The sequence below is a fragment of the Ornithorhynchus anatinus genome, chromosome 15, assembly GCF_004115215.2.
Source record: "Ornithorhynchus anatinus isolate Pmale09 chromosome 15, mOrnAna1.pri.v4, whole genome shotgun sequence".
Taxonomy (NCBI): Eukaryota; Metazoa; Chordata; class Mammalia; order Monotremata; family Ornithorhynchidae; genus Ornithorhynchus; species Ornithorhynchus anatinus.
Window position 1 is genome coordinate 8431686 of NC_041742.1, and position 20250 is coordinate 8451935.

Genomic DNA, 20250 nt, shown 5'->3' on the forward strand with positions numbered 1-20250 from the left:
CCCCGACGCCCGTTACGTTCACCCCGACGTCCCGCCTTAAAAAACCCTCTCAAATCTGGAGAAGCAGTGTGGCCTAGTGCCTGGGAGTCAGAAGGACCTGGATTCTAACCCCGACTCCTGCACTTTCTGTTGTGTCGCTTCACTTTTCTATGCCTCGGTTTCCTCATCTGTAAAATGGGGGTTAAGGCTGGGAGCCTCACGTGGGTCAGGGTCCAACGTGATTAGCTTGTATCTTACCCCCAAGGCTTAGTACATACAGTGCCTGGAACATAGTAAGTACTTAAATACCATTAAAAAAAAAACAGCCAAAACCTGCTGCTACAGTAGCTACTGCAGCGATCAAGTCAAAGCAGTGTAAAAATATGAATAGAGTGAATACAAGTCACTGCCAAAAATAAACCTGACATGATCGTTCACGACTCCTGGGTATAGGGTAAGAATGGCAAAGCGTTAATGTCAGAATTTTCAATAGCTACCCAATTAAGTTCATCTTCCTTTCGCGCCTGCTAAAATTACATGGCCCTGTGAACTAATTTTTTTCCCTTCCATATACTCTCAGCTGAAGCCGGGTTGGATTGCTGGTCGGTCAGCACTTCCACCTGGGCTGTGCCGTCTGAGGGTTAAGAAGCCTTGCCCCTCTCTGAGCCCACTACAGGACCAGGATTATGACGTGGCTGCTACTTCATCCATCCTCCTCCTCCCGGGGATTTATTGGGCGCCTACTTGTGTGCCCAGCATTGTGCTTGGGAGAGGCTAACGCAACAGAGTCAGCAGACACGTTCCCTGCCTCCAGTCTGCTTACAATCTGGAGGGGGGAGACGGACCTTAAAAATGGGGATTCTTAATCAATCTCCTCTTTGAGACCTTACTGTGTGCAGAGCACTGTACTAAGCGTTTGGGAGAGTCTAATGCAACAGAATTAGTTGACATGTTCCCTGCCTACAATCTAGAGCAGAAGACAGCCCTTACAGCTTCACCGGACTGTTTCTTGGTGGCTGTCGGCTAGAAGGGGAAATTATTTACCGTTTTGACGGGGGTTTTAAATAGGTCCTCTTGGACAAGGTGGGGGGGGGGGGGAGAGAACTTTTTGGCCCCTTGTTCCAAGGGTGCTACGGCCCACCTGGGATACAGCAAGAAATTTCAGGACTTCTGAGACTTTTCAACCGAGTTGCTAAATGCCCGGCTCTGTTTTTATTCCATGGCTAGGGCGGCACGGTTAATTGGCTGGAGACCGAGCAGTCTATCCGTCTGCTGGTCACAGACGTTTAAAAACCTCAAGCAACCTTTGGTGAAGAGGGCCCAGGAATGGGTGTCTCTGGGGATGCAAGTTCGAATCCTGGCTCCACCACTTGCCTGCCGGGTGAGCTTAGGCAAGTCACTTAGCCTCTCTGCTCCTTAGTCTTCTCCTCTGTACAATGGGATAAAATACCTGTTTTCCTTCCCTCTTGCTCTATGGACCCTGGGGTGGGATGGGGATTGGGTCTAATTAGCTTGTCTCTAGCACAGTCAGTCAGCCAGTCAATCACATTTATTGAGTCCTTTTTTTAAAAAAATAGTATTAGTTAAGCACTATGTGCCAGGCACTGTACTAAGCACTGGGGTAGACACAAGCTCATTAGTTTGGACACAGTCTCTGTCCCGCAGAAGACTCACAGTCTTAATCCCCACATGAGGAAATGGAGACCCAGAGTAGTTTAGTGACTAGCCCAGGGTCACACAGCAGACAAGTGGCGGAGTCAGGACTAGAATCCGGGTCTGTGCTCTATCCACTAAACCATGCTCTGTGTGCAGAGCACCGTACTAAGTGCTGGGAGAGTACAATATAACAATACAAGAGACATGTGGGAGCTCAATAAATACCGTTAAAGGATAGCAGGAGCAAAAAACAGTCCCATGCAGGTCCCAAGCCACCCAATTCTCAAATGAAAAGGGGGAGGAAGGCTTACAAATTCAACAGGCCTACAACTACAGGCTTGGGCAGGTGGCTGGGTGGGCTTAGCTCGACTGCCTAAAAGGCTTGTCCGAGGAGAACTCCGGAATACGGAACTGGGTCTTACTGGTGTCCTCAGATCTCTGTTCTCTTAAACGGCTTTTCTCTCATCCGACCTTCAGACCGGAGATAAGGACCTTTTTCCGGCCGCCCAGCTGGGGGTGGGTTCAGTTCCCAAGGCCTGCCCCTGCCAGGTGAAGGTACAGGGAATAAGTCCCTTGCGTCTCTGGGCCTCGGTTTCCTCATCTGTAAAATGCGATAAACGCCCCCGCTTTCTGCCTCCCAGGACTACAAGGAAGGTTAGTGAGTTCGGGCCTATACTTTGGGTTTGGAGCTCTCCGTGCTAAATGCTATTTAAACAGTAGGCATTATGAGCACCATTTAACAGGGGCGGGGTGAGACGCTAACCAGCTGCCATGGCGGAGAAACAGCTCTTCCCAACGCGGGAGTTACTGGGGTGAGATGAAACCTGGATCACTTGGAAGCAATAAAGCAGCATAGCCTAGTGGAATTAATCCGGAGCCTTTGAGCCAGAGGACCTGGGTTCTAATCCCAATTCTTCCACTTGTCTGCTACGTGACCCTTTACTTCGCTTAGCCTCAGTTACCTCATCTGTACAACGGGGATTAGATCCCCTCCCTCCGATTTAGACCGGGAGTCCCTTGTGGGACAGGGACTGTATCTCCCTCAGAATTTAGAAGAGTGCTCGATACAGTAAGCGCTTAACAAGTATCATAATAATTATCATAACTCAAGAGAAAACGCACAAAACAAGCAATTTCTGGTCGACCAAATCCAAGAGCCCTTGAGCCCAACATGGTGCAGAAAGCAGAGGGCTGGAACTCGGGATACCGGGTACTAATCCCAGCTCTGTCCCCGACCTGCTGAGTGACCCTGGACGAGTCGCCACCTCCACGGGCCTCCGCTTCCTCCTCTGTAAAAGGGGAATGATAATACCTGCCACTCCCTCTCAGAGGGAAGTTGTTGGGGGGAAATAGATAATTGACTAGAAACTCTGTGGAAGAAAAAAAAAGGACTATGCAAAAAATGAGGGTATTATGATGATCAGGACAAAACTGCGAAGGGGATGTGGATAGCAGTCTGGAAAATGCTTGGATTTTCAGGGGTGTGAGAGTCCAAAGCAGACTCGGAAATAAAAATTCCTTAAACACCGAGCAAAAAGCCTCCCTACCCCTTAGACTGAGAATCCCTGAGGCTGTTACCTCATCTGCCCCCTTTGTATCTCCCCCAGAGCTTAGCAGCGGTGCTGTGGACACGGGGCTTACTGCCCGGATGGTATTCACAGCGGCACCTCAACGCCTGGCCTGGGGCTCCGACCGAGAAGGCCGCCTCTGCCTCAAGAAGAGTCTCCTCCTCCCTTCTAACTCAATCATCCAGGGCAGTTGGACCAAGGGCATCATCCACCCACGGGTAAGTGCGTGCCCCCAAGGGGCAGTGCCGCCTTTCACAGTGAATGTGTTGATGCTCTCCTGCCTACATCTCCCGGCACAGAAGGGTCCAGAGAGCACCTCAGAGAGCACTCAGTCCCGCGCATTTACTGAAGCGCTTACTGGGGGCAGAACGCGGTACTAAGCAATCGGGAGAGTACAATATAACGATAAACTGACATTTTCCCCGCTCACAGTGAGCTTACAGTCCAGACGAGGAGATGGACATGAATATAGAGAGTTATTAGTCAGGAGACCTGAGTTCTAGACCTGGCTCTGCCACTCGCCTGCCGTGAGACCCTGGGCCAGGACTTTAACCTCCCTGGCCCCGGTTTTCTCATCTGTAAAATAGGGTTAAGTCACCTGCTCTGGATTGTGTTCGGTCTGACCCTCTTGTATCTACCCCAGCGCCTAGCAGTGTTCGGCACACAGTGAGCACTCAATGAATGCCATCACTACTAATCGAGACAATTGGGGAGGGTGTAGATTCTTTTATCCCCTAGTGAAAACCAAGCTTGAACACATCAGGGGCTTATCTTCTTGTCAGCTACCTACGTTTTTAATGTACTCAATGAACTGTCCGAAAGAACAGTGCAAGTAGGGATTTATGATTTTCTTATGGCATTTGTTAAGAGCTCACTATGTGCCAGGCACTGCACTAAGCACTGGGCCAGACAAACGCTAGTCTGATTGGACCCAGACCATGTCCCCCATAGGGCTCCCAATCTTAATCCCCATTTCACAGATGAGGTAACTGAGGCCCGGAGAAGTGAAGTGATTTGACCAAGGTAATGCAGCAGGCAAGAGGCGGAGCCGGGATTAGAACCCAGGTCCTTCTGACTCCCGGGCCCGTGCTCTACCCACTAGGCCATGCTGCTTCTCATTGTGATGGGTTAGCAAATTCAAGTTGGCCTCATTATCCTTTCTCTGAAGTGGACTAATCGTTTAGGCCTCAGAGACGCCGTCTGCTGCAGGTCGGGAACTAGAATGTGGGAGCATCTCAGCCACCCAGATTTGCTAAAAAAAAAAAAAAAGGGGGCTTTTCCTGGGAGAGGGATGGGTGGAGGAGACAAGAAGCAGACACAAGGAGACAATGCACCATTCGAGATCATTTCAGCCTTCTTCATGGATTTTAAAGGTGATAGAGGTGGGAAGGGTTATCTGGCCCAAGAATCTAAATTACAGATGATGGAAGGGCAATGCTCTACAAAAAAAAAAATGCTGAAAACCTCTGCTCTGAAACAGGTCCCTGCAGCCTTAAGGTTTCGCAAACTGAACTTCCCCCGCTTCTGCCCCACATCTCCACAGAAAGGTTTGCTCGAGTCAAAGGGGAGGAGCGACGGAGGCCAGACCCGGTGGTAGGAGATGAGGGCTTCGTAGTTAATAATAATGTTGGTGTTTGCAAAGCGCTTACTATGTGCAGAGCACTGTTCTCAGTGCTGGGGTGGATACACGGTCATCAGGTTGTCCCATGTGAGGCTCACAGTTAATCCCCATTTTACAGATGAGATAACTGAGGCACAGAGCAGTGAAGTGACTTGCCCACAGTCACACAGCTGACAAGTGGCAGAGCCGGCATTCGAACCCATGACCTCTGACTCCCAAGCCCGGGCTCTTTCCACTGAGCCACGCTGCTTCTGGGGAGTCGGGGCGGCGAGAACAGTTTCCCCTCGTCCCCCGCTCTGGCTGCCGTCACTCTGTCAGAACTGCTGGGGTCCCAGGAGCAGGGCGAGAAGTATCGTAGCCGTTCCTGCTGTAACGACCGCATCCCCTAGCCCCGGGAATACTTGTATTCCCGGTGAGAAGCTGCTACCCTGGAGGGAACTGAAACAAGCAAGGTTTTCAACCCGACGGGAGGACGTCGCGCTGTCCAGTCATCGGACAGTCCACCTTGTAGCTCTCCTATTCGGGCTGGCCTTCGGACAGACGCGTTCGGAAGTACCTCAACCTGAGTTAGGGGCCTTATCCTCCCGGTTCTGGTTTCTCTCGGCTCTCACCCGGGGCAGAAAGTGGAAAGGGAGGAAGGGGAACGAGAGGGGAGATACTGATGCCCACAGCGAGACTGACAAGGCCCCAGAGATCACCCGCTCCTCCCTCTTTCTACAAGCAAAAGCCATTTGAATGACTCCTGCTCAGTCAATCCATGGATTTCTTCCTCAGCGTACAGTTCAGTGCTTTACACAAAAAGCCATCCTGTGGGTGAACGTAAATGACTCCTGCTCCACCATCCGTGCTTTTTTTCCCCTGCGTATTGTTCAGTGCTTTACACAAAAAGCCATCCTGTGGGTGAATGTGAATGACTCCTACTCAATCAACCCATGGATTTCTTCCCCAATGTATTATTCAGTGCTTTACACGGAGGAAGCAGCATGGCTTAGTGGACAGAGGCTGGGAGTCAGAAGGACCTGGGTTCTAATCCCAGCTCTGCCACTTATATCTGCTCTCTCACCTGGGGAGGGGCAAGTCGCTTTAACTACTTTGTGCCTCCATAACCTCATCTGTAAAATGGGGCTTTACAATGTGAGTCCTATGTGGGATAGGGACTGGGTCCAACCTGATTAGTTTCTACCTAACCCGGCACTTAGGAGTCCCTGGCACACGGTAAGCGCTTCATGAATACCATTTACACAAAAGTCATCGCCTAATAAGGACTGCTGAGTCCCTGAAGTTCATACAAGGCTCATCCCTTATATCAGGAATAATCTTATTAACATGACAAAAACTAGCACCAATCTCAATCATCTATCAAATCTATCAAAGTGATAGTTACTACTATCGCTACAAAACAACTGAATTTACGGAAAACTTGCTCTCTGGAAAAAACCGTCCTCTACCGTACTTGAGACGATACAGTTAAATAGACACGATCCCAGCCCTTAGAGTCTACCATGAGAGGCAGCGTGGCCTAGCGGCAAGAGCCCGGGTTTGGGAGTCAGAGGTCGTGGGTTCTAATCCCCATTCTGCCATTGTCTGCCACGGTAAATTACTTAACCTCTCCGGGCCTCAGTTCCCTCATCTGTAAAATGGGGGTGAAGACCGTGTGCCCCACGTGGGACCACCTTATGACCATGTACCTACCCCAGCACTCAGAACGGTGCTTGGCACGTACTAAGCACTTAACAGATACTCTAATTATTACCAGGGGAGACGGACGCTAAATCGTAGCTAAGGGGAAAGCAGCGTAATTTCAAGATTTGGCCCTAAATGCTCCGGAAGCTCTTTGAGAAGACACCTTCGCCTATCATTCCGGTGTTTCAAGCCTTTCCCTTTCAAGAGCGTTCCTTCTAAGACTGAGGAAGCAGCATGGCCTAGTGGAAGGAGCCCTAGCTGGGAGTCGGAAGACCTGGGTTCCAATCCCGGCTCCGCCACTTGCCAAAGTGGGGGCGAGTCACTTCACGTCTCCGGACTTCACTGTTCTCATCCGTCAAATGGAAATTCAACAGCTGCTCCTCTCCTCTGGACTGCGCGCCCAAAGTGGAAGGGGGACCCTGGCCGACCCCTTTCCTCTCCATCCGAACCGCTACCACCTCAACCCAAACGCTCGTCCCATCCCGCCTGGATGACCTCCCTGCCTCCTGTCTCTTCCCCGGTCCAGTCCATACTTCATTCTGCTGCCGGGATATTTTCCTGTGAAAGTGTTCGGCCCATGTTCCCCAGGAAACTCTAGTCGTTGCCCATCCATCTCCACACCCGACAAAAATTCTCTTTTTTTCTCCTGCCCCCAAAACCACCTACAGGGAGACAGAGAATCAGCGTGGCCTGGCGGAACGAGCGCAGGCCTGGTAGTCAGAGGATCTGGATTCTGATCCCCGCTTTTCCACTTGCCTGCTGTGACCTCGGTCAAGTCATTTCGCTTCTCGGCGCCTCAGTTTCCTCCTCTCTAAAATGGGGATTCAATAACTGTTCTCCCTCCCCGCTCAGGCCGTGAGCCCTCTGTGGGGAAGGGGCTGTGTTCGAATTAACGGCACTGTACCGTTCCCAGAATTTAGCACAGTGCTGGGCACATGGCAGGGAGTGAACCCTCACCACTATTGTTGTCATTGCAGGGCATAGGGGTTAGAGCCTCGGCCTGGGAATCAGAGGTCATAGGTTCTAAACCTGCCTCCGCCACTTGTCTGCAAGTCACTTTGCTTCTCTGGGCCTCAGTCTGCTTATGTGTACAATGGGAACGAGCCTGTGGGCCCCACCTGGGTCAGGGACTGTGTCCAATCCAATTTGCTTGGATCCACTCCAGTGCTCGGTACAGTGCCTGGCACATAGTAAGTGCCTAACAAATACCATCTGTAAAATGGGGTTTGCGCCTGTGGGCCCCACCTGAGACAGGGACTGTGTCCCACCCGATCTGCTTGTATCCACCCCAGCGTTTAGTTACTATGCCCGCCACATAGTAATCGCTTAACAAATACCATCGTCATCACCTGTGAAATGGGGAACGAGACTGTGAGCTCCACCTGGGATAGGGCCTGGGCTCCACCCCATTTGCCTGTATCCACCCCAGCGCTTAGCACAGTGACTGGCACATAGTAAGCGTTTAAATACTATCATTATCATCATCAACTGTAAAATGGGGATTAAGACTGTGATCCCCCTGGGAGACAGGGCCTGTGTCCAACCCGATATCTTGTGCCTACTCTAGAGTTTAGGGCAGTGCCTGGCACTTACTAAGTGCTTACTTGAGACAATAATAATAATAATATTAGAGGGGCCGTGGGGAATACTGGGGGGAGGGCACCCCAGCGCTTAGGGCAGTGCCTGGCACCTAATAAATGCTTAATCAATAGGATAATAATAGTAATATTAGAGGGACCCTGAGGACTTCATGGGGGGAAGACACCCCAGCAATTACACCAGTGCCTGGCACCTAGGAAGCAATCTGTATGATAAAAATAGTAGCATTACAGGGGCCCTGAGGCCTTACTGGGGGGGAAGGGCACCCCAGCGCTTAGACCAGTGCCTGGCACCTAGGAAGCACTTAATCATCACGATAACAATGACAATATTAGAGGGGCCCTAAGGCCTTACTAAGGGGAGAGGGCATCCCAGCGCTTAGACCAGTGCCTGGCACCTAGTAAGGGCTGAATCAATAGAATAATAACAGTATTAGAGGGGCCCTGAGGCCTTAATGGGGGGAGAGGGCACCCCAGAGTTTAGGGCAGTGTCTGGCACCTAGAAAACGCTTTATCAATAATGGTGACATTAGAGGGGCCCTGAGGCCTTACTAAGGGGAGAGGGGCACCCCAGCGCTTAGACCAGTGCCTGGCACCTCATAAACTCTTAATCAATAATGGTAATATTAGAGGGGCCCTGAGGCCTTACTAAGGGGTGGGGTATCCCAGCGCTTAGACCAGTGTCTGGTACCTAGTAAATGCTGAATCCATAATGGTAATATTAGAGGGGCCCTGAGGCCTTACTAAGGGGAGAGGGGCACCCCAACGTTTAGGGCAGTGCCTGGCACCTAGTAAGGGCTGAAACAATAGAATAATAATGGTGACATGAGAGGGGCCCTGAGGCCTTACTAAGGGGAGGGGCACCCCAGCGTTTAGGGCAGTGCCTGGCACCTCATAAACGCTGAATCAATAATGGTAATATTAGAGGGACCCTGAAGCCTTACTAAGGGGAGAGGGGCACCCCAGCGCTTAGGGCAGTGTCCGGCACCTCGTAAACGCTTAATCAATAATGGTGACATTAGAAGGGTCCTGAGGCCTTCCTAAGGGGAGGGGCACCCCAGCGCTTAGACCAGTGTCTGGCACCTAGTAAGGGCTGAATCAAAAAGGGTAATGGAGGGAGGAGAGAAGAAGAGAGGAGAGGAAGGGAGAGAAGAGGTGAGGGCGGCCATGCCCCTCCCCCCCGAGGCGCCCCCGCCGCCCCCCCCCTCACCTGGGGCGGAGGCGCTCGCTCATGGCGGGGGGCGATGAACCTTTGGGCCTCTTGTCGTCGTCGCCGCCGCCCCCTCCGATCTCTTCTCCGGCCGCCGGCGGCGACGACAACGACGACGATGACGACGATGTCCCCGCAGCCGGGGCCGAACGACCGCCACTTCCGGCGTCTTCCTCTCAGCCGGGGCCGAGCCACTTCCGGCCTCTCCACCGCCCGCCCGCGCCTGCGCACTGGCGCCGGGCCCCGCCCCCCGCGCCTGCGCACTGGCGCCGCCTCAGCCCAGTAGCGACACCGCCCGCCCGCGCCTGCGCACTGGCGCCGCCTCAGCCCAGTAGCGACACCGCCCGCCCGCGCCTGCGCACTGGCTCCGCCTCAGCCCAGTGAGCGACACCGCCCGCGCCTGCGCACTAGCGCCGCCTCAGCCCAGTAGCGACACCGCCCGTCCGCGCCTGCGCACTGGCGCCGCCTCAGCCCAGTAGCGACACCGCCCGTCCGCGCCTGCGCACTAGGGCCACCGCCCCTCGGGGGGGGAAGGGGGGGTCCTCGCACGAGGCTGCCCGCGGATTTCGCCTGTCGACGGCGTCAGGAGGCCGCTTCCAAGTCGGCCCCCTTTTCCAACTGGATCGCTCGGACTCGTCGAGATGCGAGAGGGGTGAGAGTCTGGGAAAGATCGGAGGTCTCCGGGAAAGGGAGAGGAGGGAATTGGTCAGGCATCGGGAGGGGCAGGCGCTGGGGGAAGAGGCTCCCTTCTCCTCCTCCCCCCCCCCCCCCCTTGGCCAGGCTGGGATTCCCAGGAGACTAGTAATTGGGAATTTTTGGGAAGGGGAGGTATTTAAATGCTCATTTGACACCAAAGGATCCCAGACAGAATTCACACTGCATTCGCAGTCCTAGGGTCTGCAGAAGATCAGGCAGAGACTTGTTCTCATCAATTCAAGGAAAATCGTATTCTTAATAGTAATAATAGTGTCAGGCACTGTACTAAGGGCTCGGTTGGATACGAACAAATCGGGTTAGACACGGCCCCTTTGCCACGTGGGGCTCACAGCCTCAATCCGCCTTTTACAGGTAATAATGATGGCATTTGGTAAGTGCTTACTATTTGCCAAGCACTGTTCTAAGCGCTGGGTAAGACACAGGGTAATCAGGTTGTCCCACGTGGGGCTCACAGTCTCAACCCCCATTTTACAGATGATAATATTGGCGTTTGTTAAGCTCTTACTCTGTGCCAAGCACTGTTTAAAGCTCGGGTAGACACAAGGTAATCAGGTTGTTCCACGTGGGGCTCACAGTCTCAATCCCCATTTTACAGATGACGTAACTGAGGCGCAGAGAAGTAAAGTGGCATGTCCAGGGCCACACAGCAGACAAGTGGCGGAGCAGGGATTAGAACCCACATCCTCTGACTCCCAAGCCCAGGTTCTTTCCACTAAGCCACGCTGAAAAGCTGAAGTCCAGAGAAATGAAGTAATGGGAGTGGGGGTGTGGGAGATGACTAGCTTGTGACACTGAATTTCTAACATTCACATCGACCTTCCTCAGCTTTCCAGGGTGTGAAGCGGGAAGAGAGGATTCCAGCTTTGAAGGCAGCCTCCCCAAGCCGGAGAGGACACTGACCAACCTTCATTGTTTGTCTGCAGACAGAAGGCTGGTGTAGGAAGGCCGTGCAGAGTGTGAGTGTGATGGAGAGAGGGAACTCAGCTCCTGAGAAATAAACCCCTTGAACTCGTAAATTAGAAAGGGGACATGGGTGAAGAGGAGAAAGAGATTTCATGCCTCCGGGAGAATTTTCTTTATGGTATTTGTTAAGTGCTTACTATGTTGGTATTTAAGTGCTTACTATGTGCAGAGCACTGTAATAAGCGCTGGGGTAGATTTGGGATAATCAGGTTGTCCCACATGAGGCTCACATTTAATCCCCATTTTACAGATGAGGTAACTGAGGCACAGAAAAGTTAAGTGACTTGCCCACAGTCACACAGCTGACAAATGGCAGAGCCGGGAGTCAAACTCATGACCTCTGACTCCGAAGCCCAGGCTCTTTCCACTGAGCCACGCTGCTTCAATGTGCCAGGCACTGTACTAAGTGCTAGGGTAGATTCAAGCTAGTTAGGCTGGACCCAGGCCGTGTCCCACTTGGGGCTCACAGAATTGATTTGAGATTCATATGGAGGCCTGTAGAGAGGAGAGAAACTAAACATAGCTGGAGGATGGTGAGGGGAAGGGGAAGAGAAATGAACAAAAGAGCAAAAGAATCATTTTAGGTGACCTCATTCTAGAAGGGCCAGAGTGAAAATCTGTGAGCCAAAGATATTTTCTATACCCTGGGAGGTGTTCCAGTGTCTTTTCAAGCAGTTAGAGTGTAACTGTCACACCCTCAGAGGGCTAAATTATCTCCTGGAAACCAATATGAACAGAAGAGGTTTTTTTTGTCAATCTAGTGGCATTGCTTTTTTTTTTAAAATGGTATTTGTTAAGGGCTTACTATGTGCCAGGCACTGTACTAAGCGCTGGGGTAGAAACAAGCTAATCAGGGCAGACACTGTTCCTGTCCCCCATGGGGCTCACAGTCTTAATCCCCATTTTACAGATGACATAACTGAGGCACAGAGAAGTGAAATGGCTTGCCCAGGGTCACACAGCAGAATTGTGGAGTCAGGATTAGAACCCAGGAGCTTCTAATTCCCAGGCCCACGCTCTATCCACTGGGCCATGATGTTTAGACTACGTGAAAACTTTTAATAAGGAACTCTCCCTCCAGCCCCCCTAGAGAATGTCTTGGCAGTGAATGTCTTATTTTGTCTGCCTCCAAATGGGGAATGGTAGTGCTTTGATACATGGATTGATAGATTGGCCTGGTTTCATTGTAGTAAGTAGTTCTGTCATGTCAGTTGTCCAACATCAGCACAGTCAAACATTCCAGGAAGTCATAAGATATTTACAGCAATAACACTAAGCAATGATCGCGTATGTGGAGTTGGTCTAAAGAAAGAACAAATGAGAGAATTGAAGTGGAAGAGGAAGTGAAATTTTTCAGCTGAGCGCATTCCGGCCTAGCAGAAAGAACCCGGGGCTGAGAGTCGAGGGATCTGGGTTCTAATCCCAGCTCTGTCACTGGATTTATCTTGGGCACATGACTTCACTTCTCTGGGCCTCAGTGTTTTCAACTGTAAAATAGGGATGAAATACCCATTCTCCCTCTCCTTTAGACTGTGCCCCGGAAAAGACAGGGATTGTGTCTGACCTGATTATTTTGCAGCTGGAAGGATAGTTGGCTACTAAAAGTTTTTACTTATGTTAGGGAAGCAGCGTGGCTTAGAGGATAGAGCACGGGCCTGGGAGTCAGAAGAACCTGGGTTCTAATCCTCATTCTGCCACTTGTTTGCTGGTTGACTTTGGGCAAGTCCCTGAGCCTGACTTTCCTCTGTAAAAAGAGGATTAAGACCGCGAGCCCCATGTGGGGCAGGGACAGTATCCAACCTGATTATCTTGTCTCTACCCCAGTGCTTAGTATAGCGCTTGGCATACAGTAGGGACTTCACAAATACCACAATTAGTAGTAGTAATACAATGCTTGGCTCCTAGTATTACTGTCAGATAGTACCTGATTATTACTCTCAAGTTGAGTTTCTGGGCTAGTTTCCCCCGTATGCTAATTCTTTAGGTAAGTCAAAAGACTTTTATAAGTGGCCTCCTATTGATCAATAATCAGGTCAATAATACCTGAGCACCTATTGTATGCAGGGCACTGTACTGAGCGTTTGACATCATTTAATAGGGTGCATACATGTCCTCTCTACCCTCGAGGAGTTTTCAGTCTAGAGGGAATCTGGAACTGTGGCCTAATCTTAAAAATAGCAACTACCCAATATTTAATTGGGGCTTTGCCCAACTTGTCCTTTCTTCATCTGTTTGTGAGACTAAGACTGCATCGTTTCTGCCTCTTCCCTGTTCCTGATATTCTTGACTTCCCACCCCCTGGTTCAGACTTTGATCAATGATATTTATTGAGCACTTACTATATGCAGAGCACTGTACTAAGCACTGAGCGGGGAGTAGACTACAACAGATTTGGCAGACAGAACATAAGAACGATGAAAAAGTGTTTGATTCATTTCCCCAAGATCTGAGGAGAAACCACAGCAGGGAGGGGATTGTTTCTGGAAAAAAAAAATTCATTCTTGTCTGCAGAAAATAACAAAGACAGCATTTTGGTGGGGGAGAGGAGGAGGGAAAGAGCAACTCAAGTAACCAATTCTAGTCTGTTCCCTAGGACGCTCACTGGATTTAGATTGTGTTTGAATGGACACCTATCCTGTGAGAGAAAGAGTGATGGCATCCTCTTCAGCTCCTTAAGGGCAGAGAACCTGTCTGCTAATTCTTTTGTCTTGTCCTCCCCAAGTGCTTAGTACAGTGTGCTGCACTTAGTAAGCGCTCAGTAACTACAAATGATGTATTGATTTGCTTGCTGCTGAGTAAAACATCCCTTCTACTATCTTATTAGACGAAAAGTGATGGGATCCTCTTGTCAGCTCCTTCTGAGCAGGTAACATATTTAATTCAGCTGTATTCTCCCAAGCTCTTAGTACAGGGCTCTGCATTTAGTTAGAGCTCAATAAGTACGATTGATGGATTGATTTTTTTTGCTGCTGAGGTAAACATCCCGTTTACTATCCTCTGAGACGAAGAGTGATAGTATCCTCTTGACTATCAGCTCGTTTTGGGCAGAGAATGTGTCTGCCAATTCTGTTGTAGTGTACTCTCCCAAGCGCTTAGCACAATGCTCTGCATACAGTAAGCTCTCAATAAATACACTCGATGGATCGACGTGCTTGCTGCCGAGTAAAGAGTCCCGTTTACTTTTCCTGCAGGAAGATGGCAGCAATTCACCCGGGGACCGAGTTGTGCCCTCACTGCAAAAAGCCGTTTAAGCGGTTAAAGTCTCATCTGCCATACTGTAAGATGGCACATCTCATCATCAAGCCTGGAGAAACCCCTCCTCCCAGACGGAAAGCTCGTCTTCCCAAAGCAGCTCTGCCTCAGCCCAGTAAGAAAGAGAAGGGGCCAAGCGAAGACTTGGTCAGAGCCCCGGAGCGGAATGCCATGAAAGGGACAACTAGAAAAACAGTGGTAGCAAAATCAGAAGAGTCTGTTACATCTTCACGGTCCCCGGAGGTGTCCGGCTTGAGATCGGCAAGGGACGTTCAGATGAGTAAAGAGATGAAGAATCAAGTGAAACTGATCCTTCGAAAGACACAGAATAATGAACTGACAAAAATGGAGCTTGCCCAGGAAGCCGTAGCCTCGTTGTATACAGCAGAACTTGAGAAAGGTTTGTCTGGATCACAGGAAAGCAGAAATCAAAATCCTACAGCAGATGACTCTTTTCAGGCCCGCCCTGTGGAACGTACGTCGAGTCGGGATGGGAGACGTGCTCCAGAAGTGCTCGGTGATTCCATCCTTCCTTCTGCGGGCCTCAAGTTGGCTAGGCTTGAGCCCTTGAAGAAGAAACCTCTGGCTGAAGTTTTCCATCTCCATAAAGGGAAGACAGTCAGGGAGACTGTCCAGGCATCACCACAGAACGACAGGCGAGACCCCAAAGCCAGTGAAGAAGCCCCCACGATACCTAGTCATCTCAAGACACCTCAGCTGTTCGGCCCTCCTGAGGCTAGGCTCCAAATGGGCGGAACGGAGAACTGGGATCTCGAAGACCGGGTGGGGGCCGGCAGTGTCAGGGGCCACGTGGAAGCCGCTGGGAATTTCGGGTGGAGCAGTCGAACCACAGAGGAGGGGGTGGCCGGAGTGGAAAACCCGGGGCGGGATGGCCCGAGAGGAGACCCGGAAGAAAGCTTGACTGTCTCAGAGCCGGCCCCAGAGAAGAGAAATCGAGTAGTCGGTCCCCAGGTGGACCCGTTTCCACATAAGGAAACGAGCAACCCAAGTCTTTCCCAGAAGCTCGCAAAGTGCCTCCGAGAAGAGAAAGGGAAAACTCACGGTATTGGAAGCCAAGTAAAAAAGTTTGTGAAGAGGGGAGAGGAGACCGCTTTAGCGGCTCAGGCTCTTGCCGGGACCTGGGCCTCACCCACCCAGAGCCAGCGGGTTTCTTCAGAGGTTGACTGGTTTCCTACCCGCGGAAGCCCATCCACCGAGTCTGCCCACAACAAGGCACCGCGTCATTCTGTGGGTCTGGAATGGTTTCCAGAGCTGCATCCCGGTTATCTCCAGTTGGGACTGGGGTCAGGAAGACCCGTCGCATGGAATATCGGAGTCCAGAAACCTCCTCTCGGCATCCCCTGGGGGGAACCCCTCGCTTCAGGTCAGCAAGCACCCTTAGCACTATTACGGGAGAGCTTTTACGCCAAACCGCAATTCCCTAGAGGGCCTTAAAATCCCAGCTCCTCTCCTGAGGAGAGGATAATTTTCCTGATAATTTTGAGGGATTGTGTCTACCAACTCTGTTTTTTAATGGCCTTCATTAAGTACTTACTCTGTGCCCAGCACTGTATTAAGCACTGGAGTAGAAACAAGCTAATCAGGTTGGACACAGTCCTGGCCCCGCAGTCTTAACCCCATTTTACACGAGGTAACTCAGGCCCAGAGAAGCAAAATGACTTGCCCAAGGTCACATGGCAGGTGGCAGAACCAGGGTTAAAACCCAGGTGCTCTGGGTTCCTGTTAACTGTGCTCTACCCATTTAGCCACACTGCTTCTGTGTAGTATTGTACCCTCCCAGGTGTTTTACTGCAGTGCTCTGCGAACAGCGTTCAGTAAGTACCATCAATCGATTCCCCACCTCCCCACTCCAAAAGGGAGTTAAAGCTGCAAATATCATGAAGGCTTACCTCACCCCCCTTCTTTGATCCTTCAGCAGGCTATTTTTCCTCCCATTTTTCCTCATAAACGTAGCCGAGGAATGGGTCACGTTGTTTCCTTCCTACACCTATTAAGATCTTTTAACCATCAGGCTACATCTCCCTTGTCAACTTCTATGGTTCAGGGATCTTTAGAACCCAGGTAGTTCTCTCCATTATTCAGCCCATCGCAGCAAAAGGGAACAGATCGATTTTTAGTATTTGGCAAATTTCAACCTCTGTGCTTAAACTCTCAGCACCCATTTGTTTAATCCACTCTCTTCTCTGGTGAGACAAGTGACCACACCAGGCCCGTTGAATAGGCGAGGAAGGAAACTCAGGCCCTGGGCAGAGCTATGACTCGATAAAAAGACCCCATGACATCACTGGAAATACTGGGCCCTCCCTGGTGTTTGCAGCAGAGTCTCCTCAGGCCCTCTCTCTCTTTAACAGAGGCCTCTAAAGAAAGAAAAATGGTATTTGTTAAGCACTTACTATGTGCCAGGCACCGTACTATGCGCTGGGGTAGATACAAGCTAATCAGGTTGGACACAGTCGATGTCCCTCATGGGGTTCGCAGCCTTAACCCCTTTTTTCCAGATGAGGTGACTGCGGCACAGAGAAGTGAAGTGATTTGCCCAAGGTCACACCCCAGAGAAGCGGCAGAGCCGGGGTTAGAAACCAGGTCGTTCTGACGCCCAGGCCCGTGTTCTATCCACTAGGCGATGCTGCCTTCTATGGGAACACTGGTTAGGGCCCACCCTGGGTGAGGGGATGGGGAGGAGAAGATGCCACTTCGTGCCTTAACTTATCTTTTGAATCACAGTTCCCCCCCTGGAGCCATCTCAGTATCCTGCCTGGCCAGCCCCCCACCTTTTCTCTCGGATGGGCCTCCTGGGTGCCCTGCAGCAAGGTGAGGCCAAAATCCTACAGCAACGCTCGTCTTTTCCCCACCCCTACCCACTAATTCGTTTTCCTCCACCTCTGTCGAGGAAACTAATCGGCGGAACATGAACCGGATGTTCTGTCAAAGGGCACCAAGGTCCGGGTCAGAGGAGAAGAGCGTATTTGTGTTTGAGAACCAAAAAGTAAGAATTTGCAAGACATCCTGGGTAAGAGGTCAGGGGTCTGGTCCTACAAATGCGTCTCCCATTTTCCTTCTGGAAAGATGGGTCAAGAAGACAACGTATGTATAAAACACTTGAGTTCTTGAATAAGAGATGTAAAAGTGCCACTCACTTTATAATCAGGAACAATGTAATCGGTAACAATGAGTTCTTACTGAATGTACAGCACTGTGCTGAGCGCTTGGGAGAGTTCAGTAGATACGCAATCCCTGCCCTCACTGGGAATATGGTTCTGGGGAAAGGTAGGATCTATATAGCGAACCCAGTTTTACTCGGTACGAAATCTAAACGTGTCGTCTTGGCAAAGCGGAGTCAAAGGAACCAATATAAAGCAAAGGACGAGCAATTTGTCCTATTGTTGATGGCAGGATTTGGTGGAGAGGTTTCTTAATAAATTGGGATGAATACCCTGGAGGCCAAGCCATCTTGATAATCTGAACCAGCTTTTTCAATTCATAAAAAGTTGTACTCTCCCAAGTGCTTAGTACCGTGCTTCTGCACACAGTAAGCACTCAATAAATATGATTGAATGAATTTCATGTGGAAGAGCCCGACCTTTGATTTCACAATAATTCTGGGCTTTCATTTCTACCAGCCAATGGAGAAGGTAAGATTATCAAGGAGAATGTCTGCTCTAATTAGCTGTTTCAACCTCGACTACCATCCAGCCTAATGAGCAGTAACAGATTTCACTTTCAAGCTCCTTTTCCCTGCCCAAACCTTAGGTGCTATCGGGCAGGGAAATGACCAAAAACAAGGGAAAAGGAGAACTCACAAACCGAAAGATCTTAGTGGATCGAGCACGGGCCTGGGAGTCAGAAGGTCATGGGTTCTAACCCCAGCTCCGCCACTTGTCTACTGTGTGATCTTGGGCAACTCACTTTACTTCTCTTTGCCTCAGTTACCTAATCTGTACAATGGGGATTAAGAGTGTGAGCCCCCACATGGGACAGAGATTGTGACCAACCCCATTTGCTTGTATCCACCCCAGCACTTATTACAGGGCCTGGCACGTAGCACTTAACAAATGCTGTAATTATTATTATTTCAGAGGTCTGAACACAGTAAGCACTTGATAATAATAATTACAGTGTTAAGGTCACATCTCCAAGAGGCCTTCCCTGATTAAGCCCTCTTTTCTCCAGCACGCTCCCCCTTCTGCATCATCTGTGCCCTTGAATCTGAGACCTTTGTGCATTTGATATTTGCCCCACCTCCTACCCCACAGAACTGACATACATACGATTATATTAGATATTATAAATTGTTTTCATTATTGTCTGTCAGCTTATGGGTAGGGAACATGTCTGCTAGTTCTCTCGTGCTCTCCCTAGTACTTAGTGCAGTGCTTTGCCCATAGTAAGCACTAAGTAAATACCACTGATGGATTAGCACTTACTGTGGGGCTCAAAGACTATTCTAAGCGCTGGGGTAGATAAAAGTTAAATCAGGTTGGATACAGTCCTTGTCCGACCGGGGGCTCACGATCTAAGTAGGAAGGAGAACAGTTAATGGATCCCCATATTACGGTTGAGGAAACGGAGGCCAAGAGAGGTGACTTTCCCAAGGTTACACAGCAAGCAAGGGGGAGAACCAAAATTAGAACCCAGGTCCTCTGACTCCCAGGCCTGTGCTTCTTCCACTGGGTCACACCGCTTCCCAATAAATACTGTTGATTGATTGACTGATTGGACAGAGCGTTCGCTTAACAAAACCGCATCTGCGTCTCTTGCAACAGCCTGGGCCAGATACAGCAGCAGCTCCATTAACCTGAAGAAGGGTGGATTTGGGGGCATCACAGTGCTCTTTGCTGGTTACTGCGTCTTGTGCTGCAGCTGGAGCTACAAGCATGTGAGTAAGATTTCCTGCCTTCTGTCCTAAATTGCCTAATAAGAAAAATAATAATTGATGGTACTTGTTAATCGCTTCCTATGTGCCAAGCACTGTTCGAAGCACTGGGGTAGATACAAGTTAATAAGGTTGGACACAGTCCCTGTCCCACGTGGGGCTCAGTCTCAATCCCCATTTTTCAGAGGAGGTGACTGAAGCCCAGAGACGTGAAGTGACTTGCCCAAGATCACCAAGCAGATAAGTTGAAGTTGATGGATGGTAAACTGATAGCCACAATTTGAGGCTACATTTGAGAAGTCACTTCTTGGTGCCTCAGTTTTCTCATTTGTAAAATTGGAAAGCAGGGACCTCTTCTTCCCCCTGTAGACCCTTTTAGTCCTATCGAATCGTATTGTATCTACCCCAGCTTTAATCCATAATAAGTGCTTAACAAATACCACAGTTATTATTGTGTGGGACCAGTAGTAATATCGAGTGCAAGGATCAACTCAGGAAGTTAGTTTTCTTGTTGTTTATTGCAGACCACAGCACTTAACGTAGCTATAAATTATATATTTTGAATTGTTTCCGTTCATGTCTGTCTCCTCCTCCTCTAGACTGTAAGCTCCCTGTGGGCAGCAAATGTGTCTAATGTGCTCTGCACACTGTAAGCACTCAGAAGCAGCATGGCCTAGTGGCTAGAGCAAGGGCCTGGGAGGCAGAAGGCCCTGGGTTCTAGTCCAGGCTCCTCCCCTTAACTGCTGTGTAACCTTGTGTAAGCCACTTCCCTTCTCTGTACCTCAGTTCCCTCATCTGTAAAATGGGGATTAAGACTGTGAGCTCCATGTGAGACACAGTGTCTTATCTGACAACCTGGTATCTACCCCAGCATTAAAGTACAGGGCCTGGCACATAGTAAGTGCTTATCAAAATACCATAAAAAAATTACCATTGATGGTAATCTGAGTCCTTAAAGAGACCATTCCAGGAGGTGAAAAAGGAAGCCTTAGTGAGACACGTCAAAGAACAAAGTGAAGTTCATGAGCATGGCTGGAAAAGTCAGAGCTGGGCTAGCTTAGCATGGGTGAGGGAGACATAGAGCAAAGTCTAACATTTCACTGCAACCA

The 20250-nt window shown here is 50.1% G+C and overlaps 3 protein-coding genes across 10 annotated transcripts in view; 1 reads left to right on the forward strand and 2 right to left on the reverse strand.

The window, feature by feature from the left end:
• Positions 1-9494, reverse strand: part of FAM104A (family with sequence similarity 104 member A) — a 21562-nt gene extending 12068 nt beyond the window's left edge. The window contains exon 1 of one of the 4 annotated variants that reach the window (XM_039914224.1): positions 9316-9494. In XM_039914224.1, the coding sequence (XP_039770158.1) occupies positions 9316-9338 (23 nt within the window). In that variant the 5' untranslated portion in view covers positions 9339-9494. Of the gene's footprint in view, positions 1-476; positions 633-9315 lie in introns of those variants that run through there. The other 3 variants (XM_039914225.1, XM_029080091.2, XM_007657506.3) reach the window with 3 other exon arrangements.
• The window catches only part of C15H17orf80 (chromosome 15 C17orf80 homolog), a 26087-nt gene that overhangs the window by 5253 nt on the left and 584 nt on the right, over positions 1-20250 (forward strand). Inside the window, exons 1-5 of one of the 4 annotated variants that reach the window (XM_007657510.2) lie at positions 3340-3421; positions 10858-10988; positions 14187-15631; positions 16993-17079; positions 19032-19144. In XM_007657510.2, coding sequence (XP_007655700.2) covers positions 14191-15631; positions 16993-17079; positions 19032-19144 — 1641 coding nt within the window. In that variant the 5' untranslated portion in view covers positions 3340-3421; positions 10858-10988; positions 14187-14190. Of the gene's footprint in view, positions 1-3242; positions 3422-9885; positions 9968-10857; positions 10989-14186; positions 15632-16992; positions 17080-19031; positions 19145-20250 lie in introns of those variants that run through there. The other 3 variants (XM_007657511.2, XM_007657509.3, XM_007657512.2) reach the window with 3 other exon arrangements.
• Positions 9879-20250, reverse strand: part of CPSF4L (cleavage and polyadenylation specific factor 4 like) — a 25954-nt gene continuing 15582 nt past the window's right edge. For both annotated transcript variants that reach the window (XM_029080090.2, XM_029080086.2), the window contains one exon: positions 9879-9993. In XM_029080090.2, coding sequence (XP_028935923.2) covers positions 9898-9993 — 96 coding nt within the window. In that variant the 3' untranslated portion in view covers positions 9879-9897. The remainder of the gene's footprint in view (positions 9994-20250) is intronic.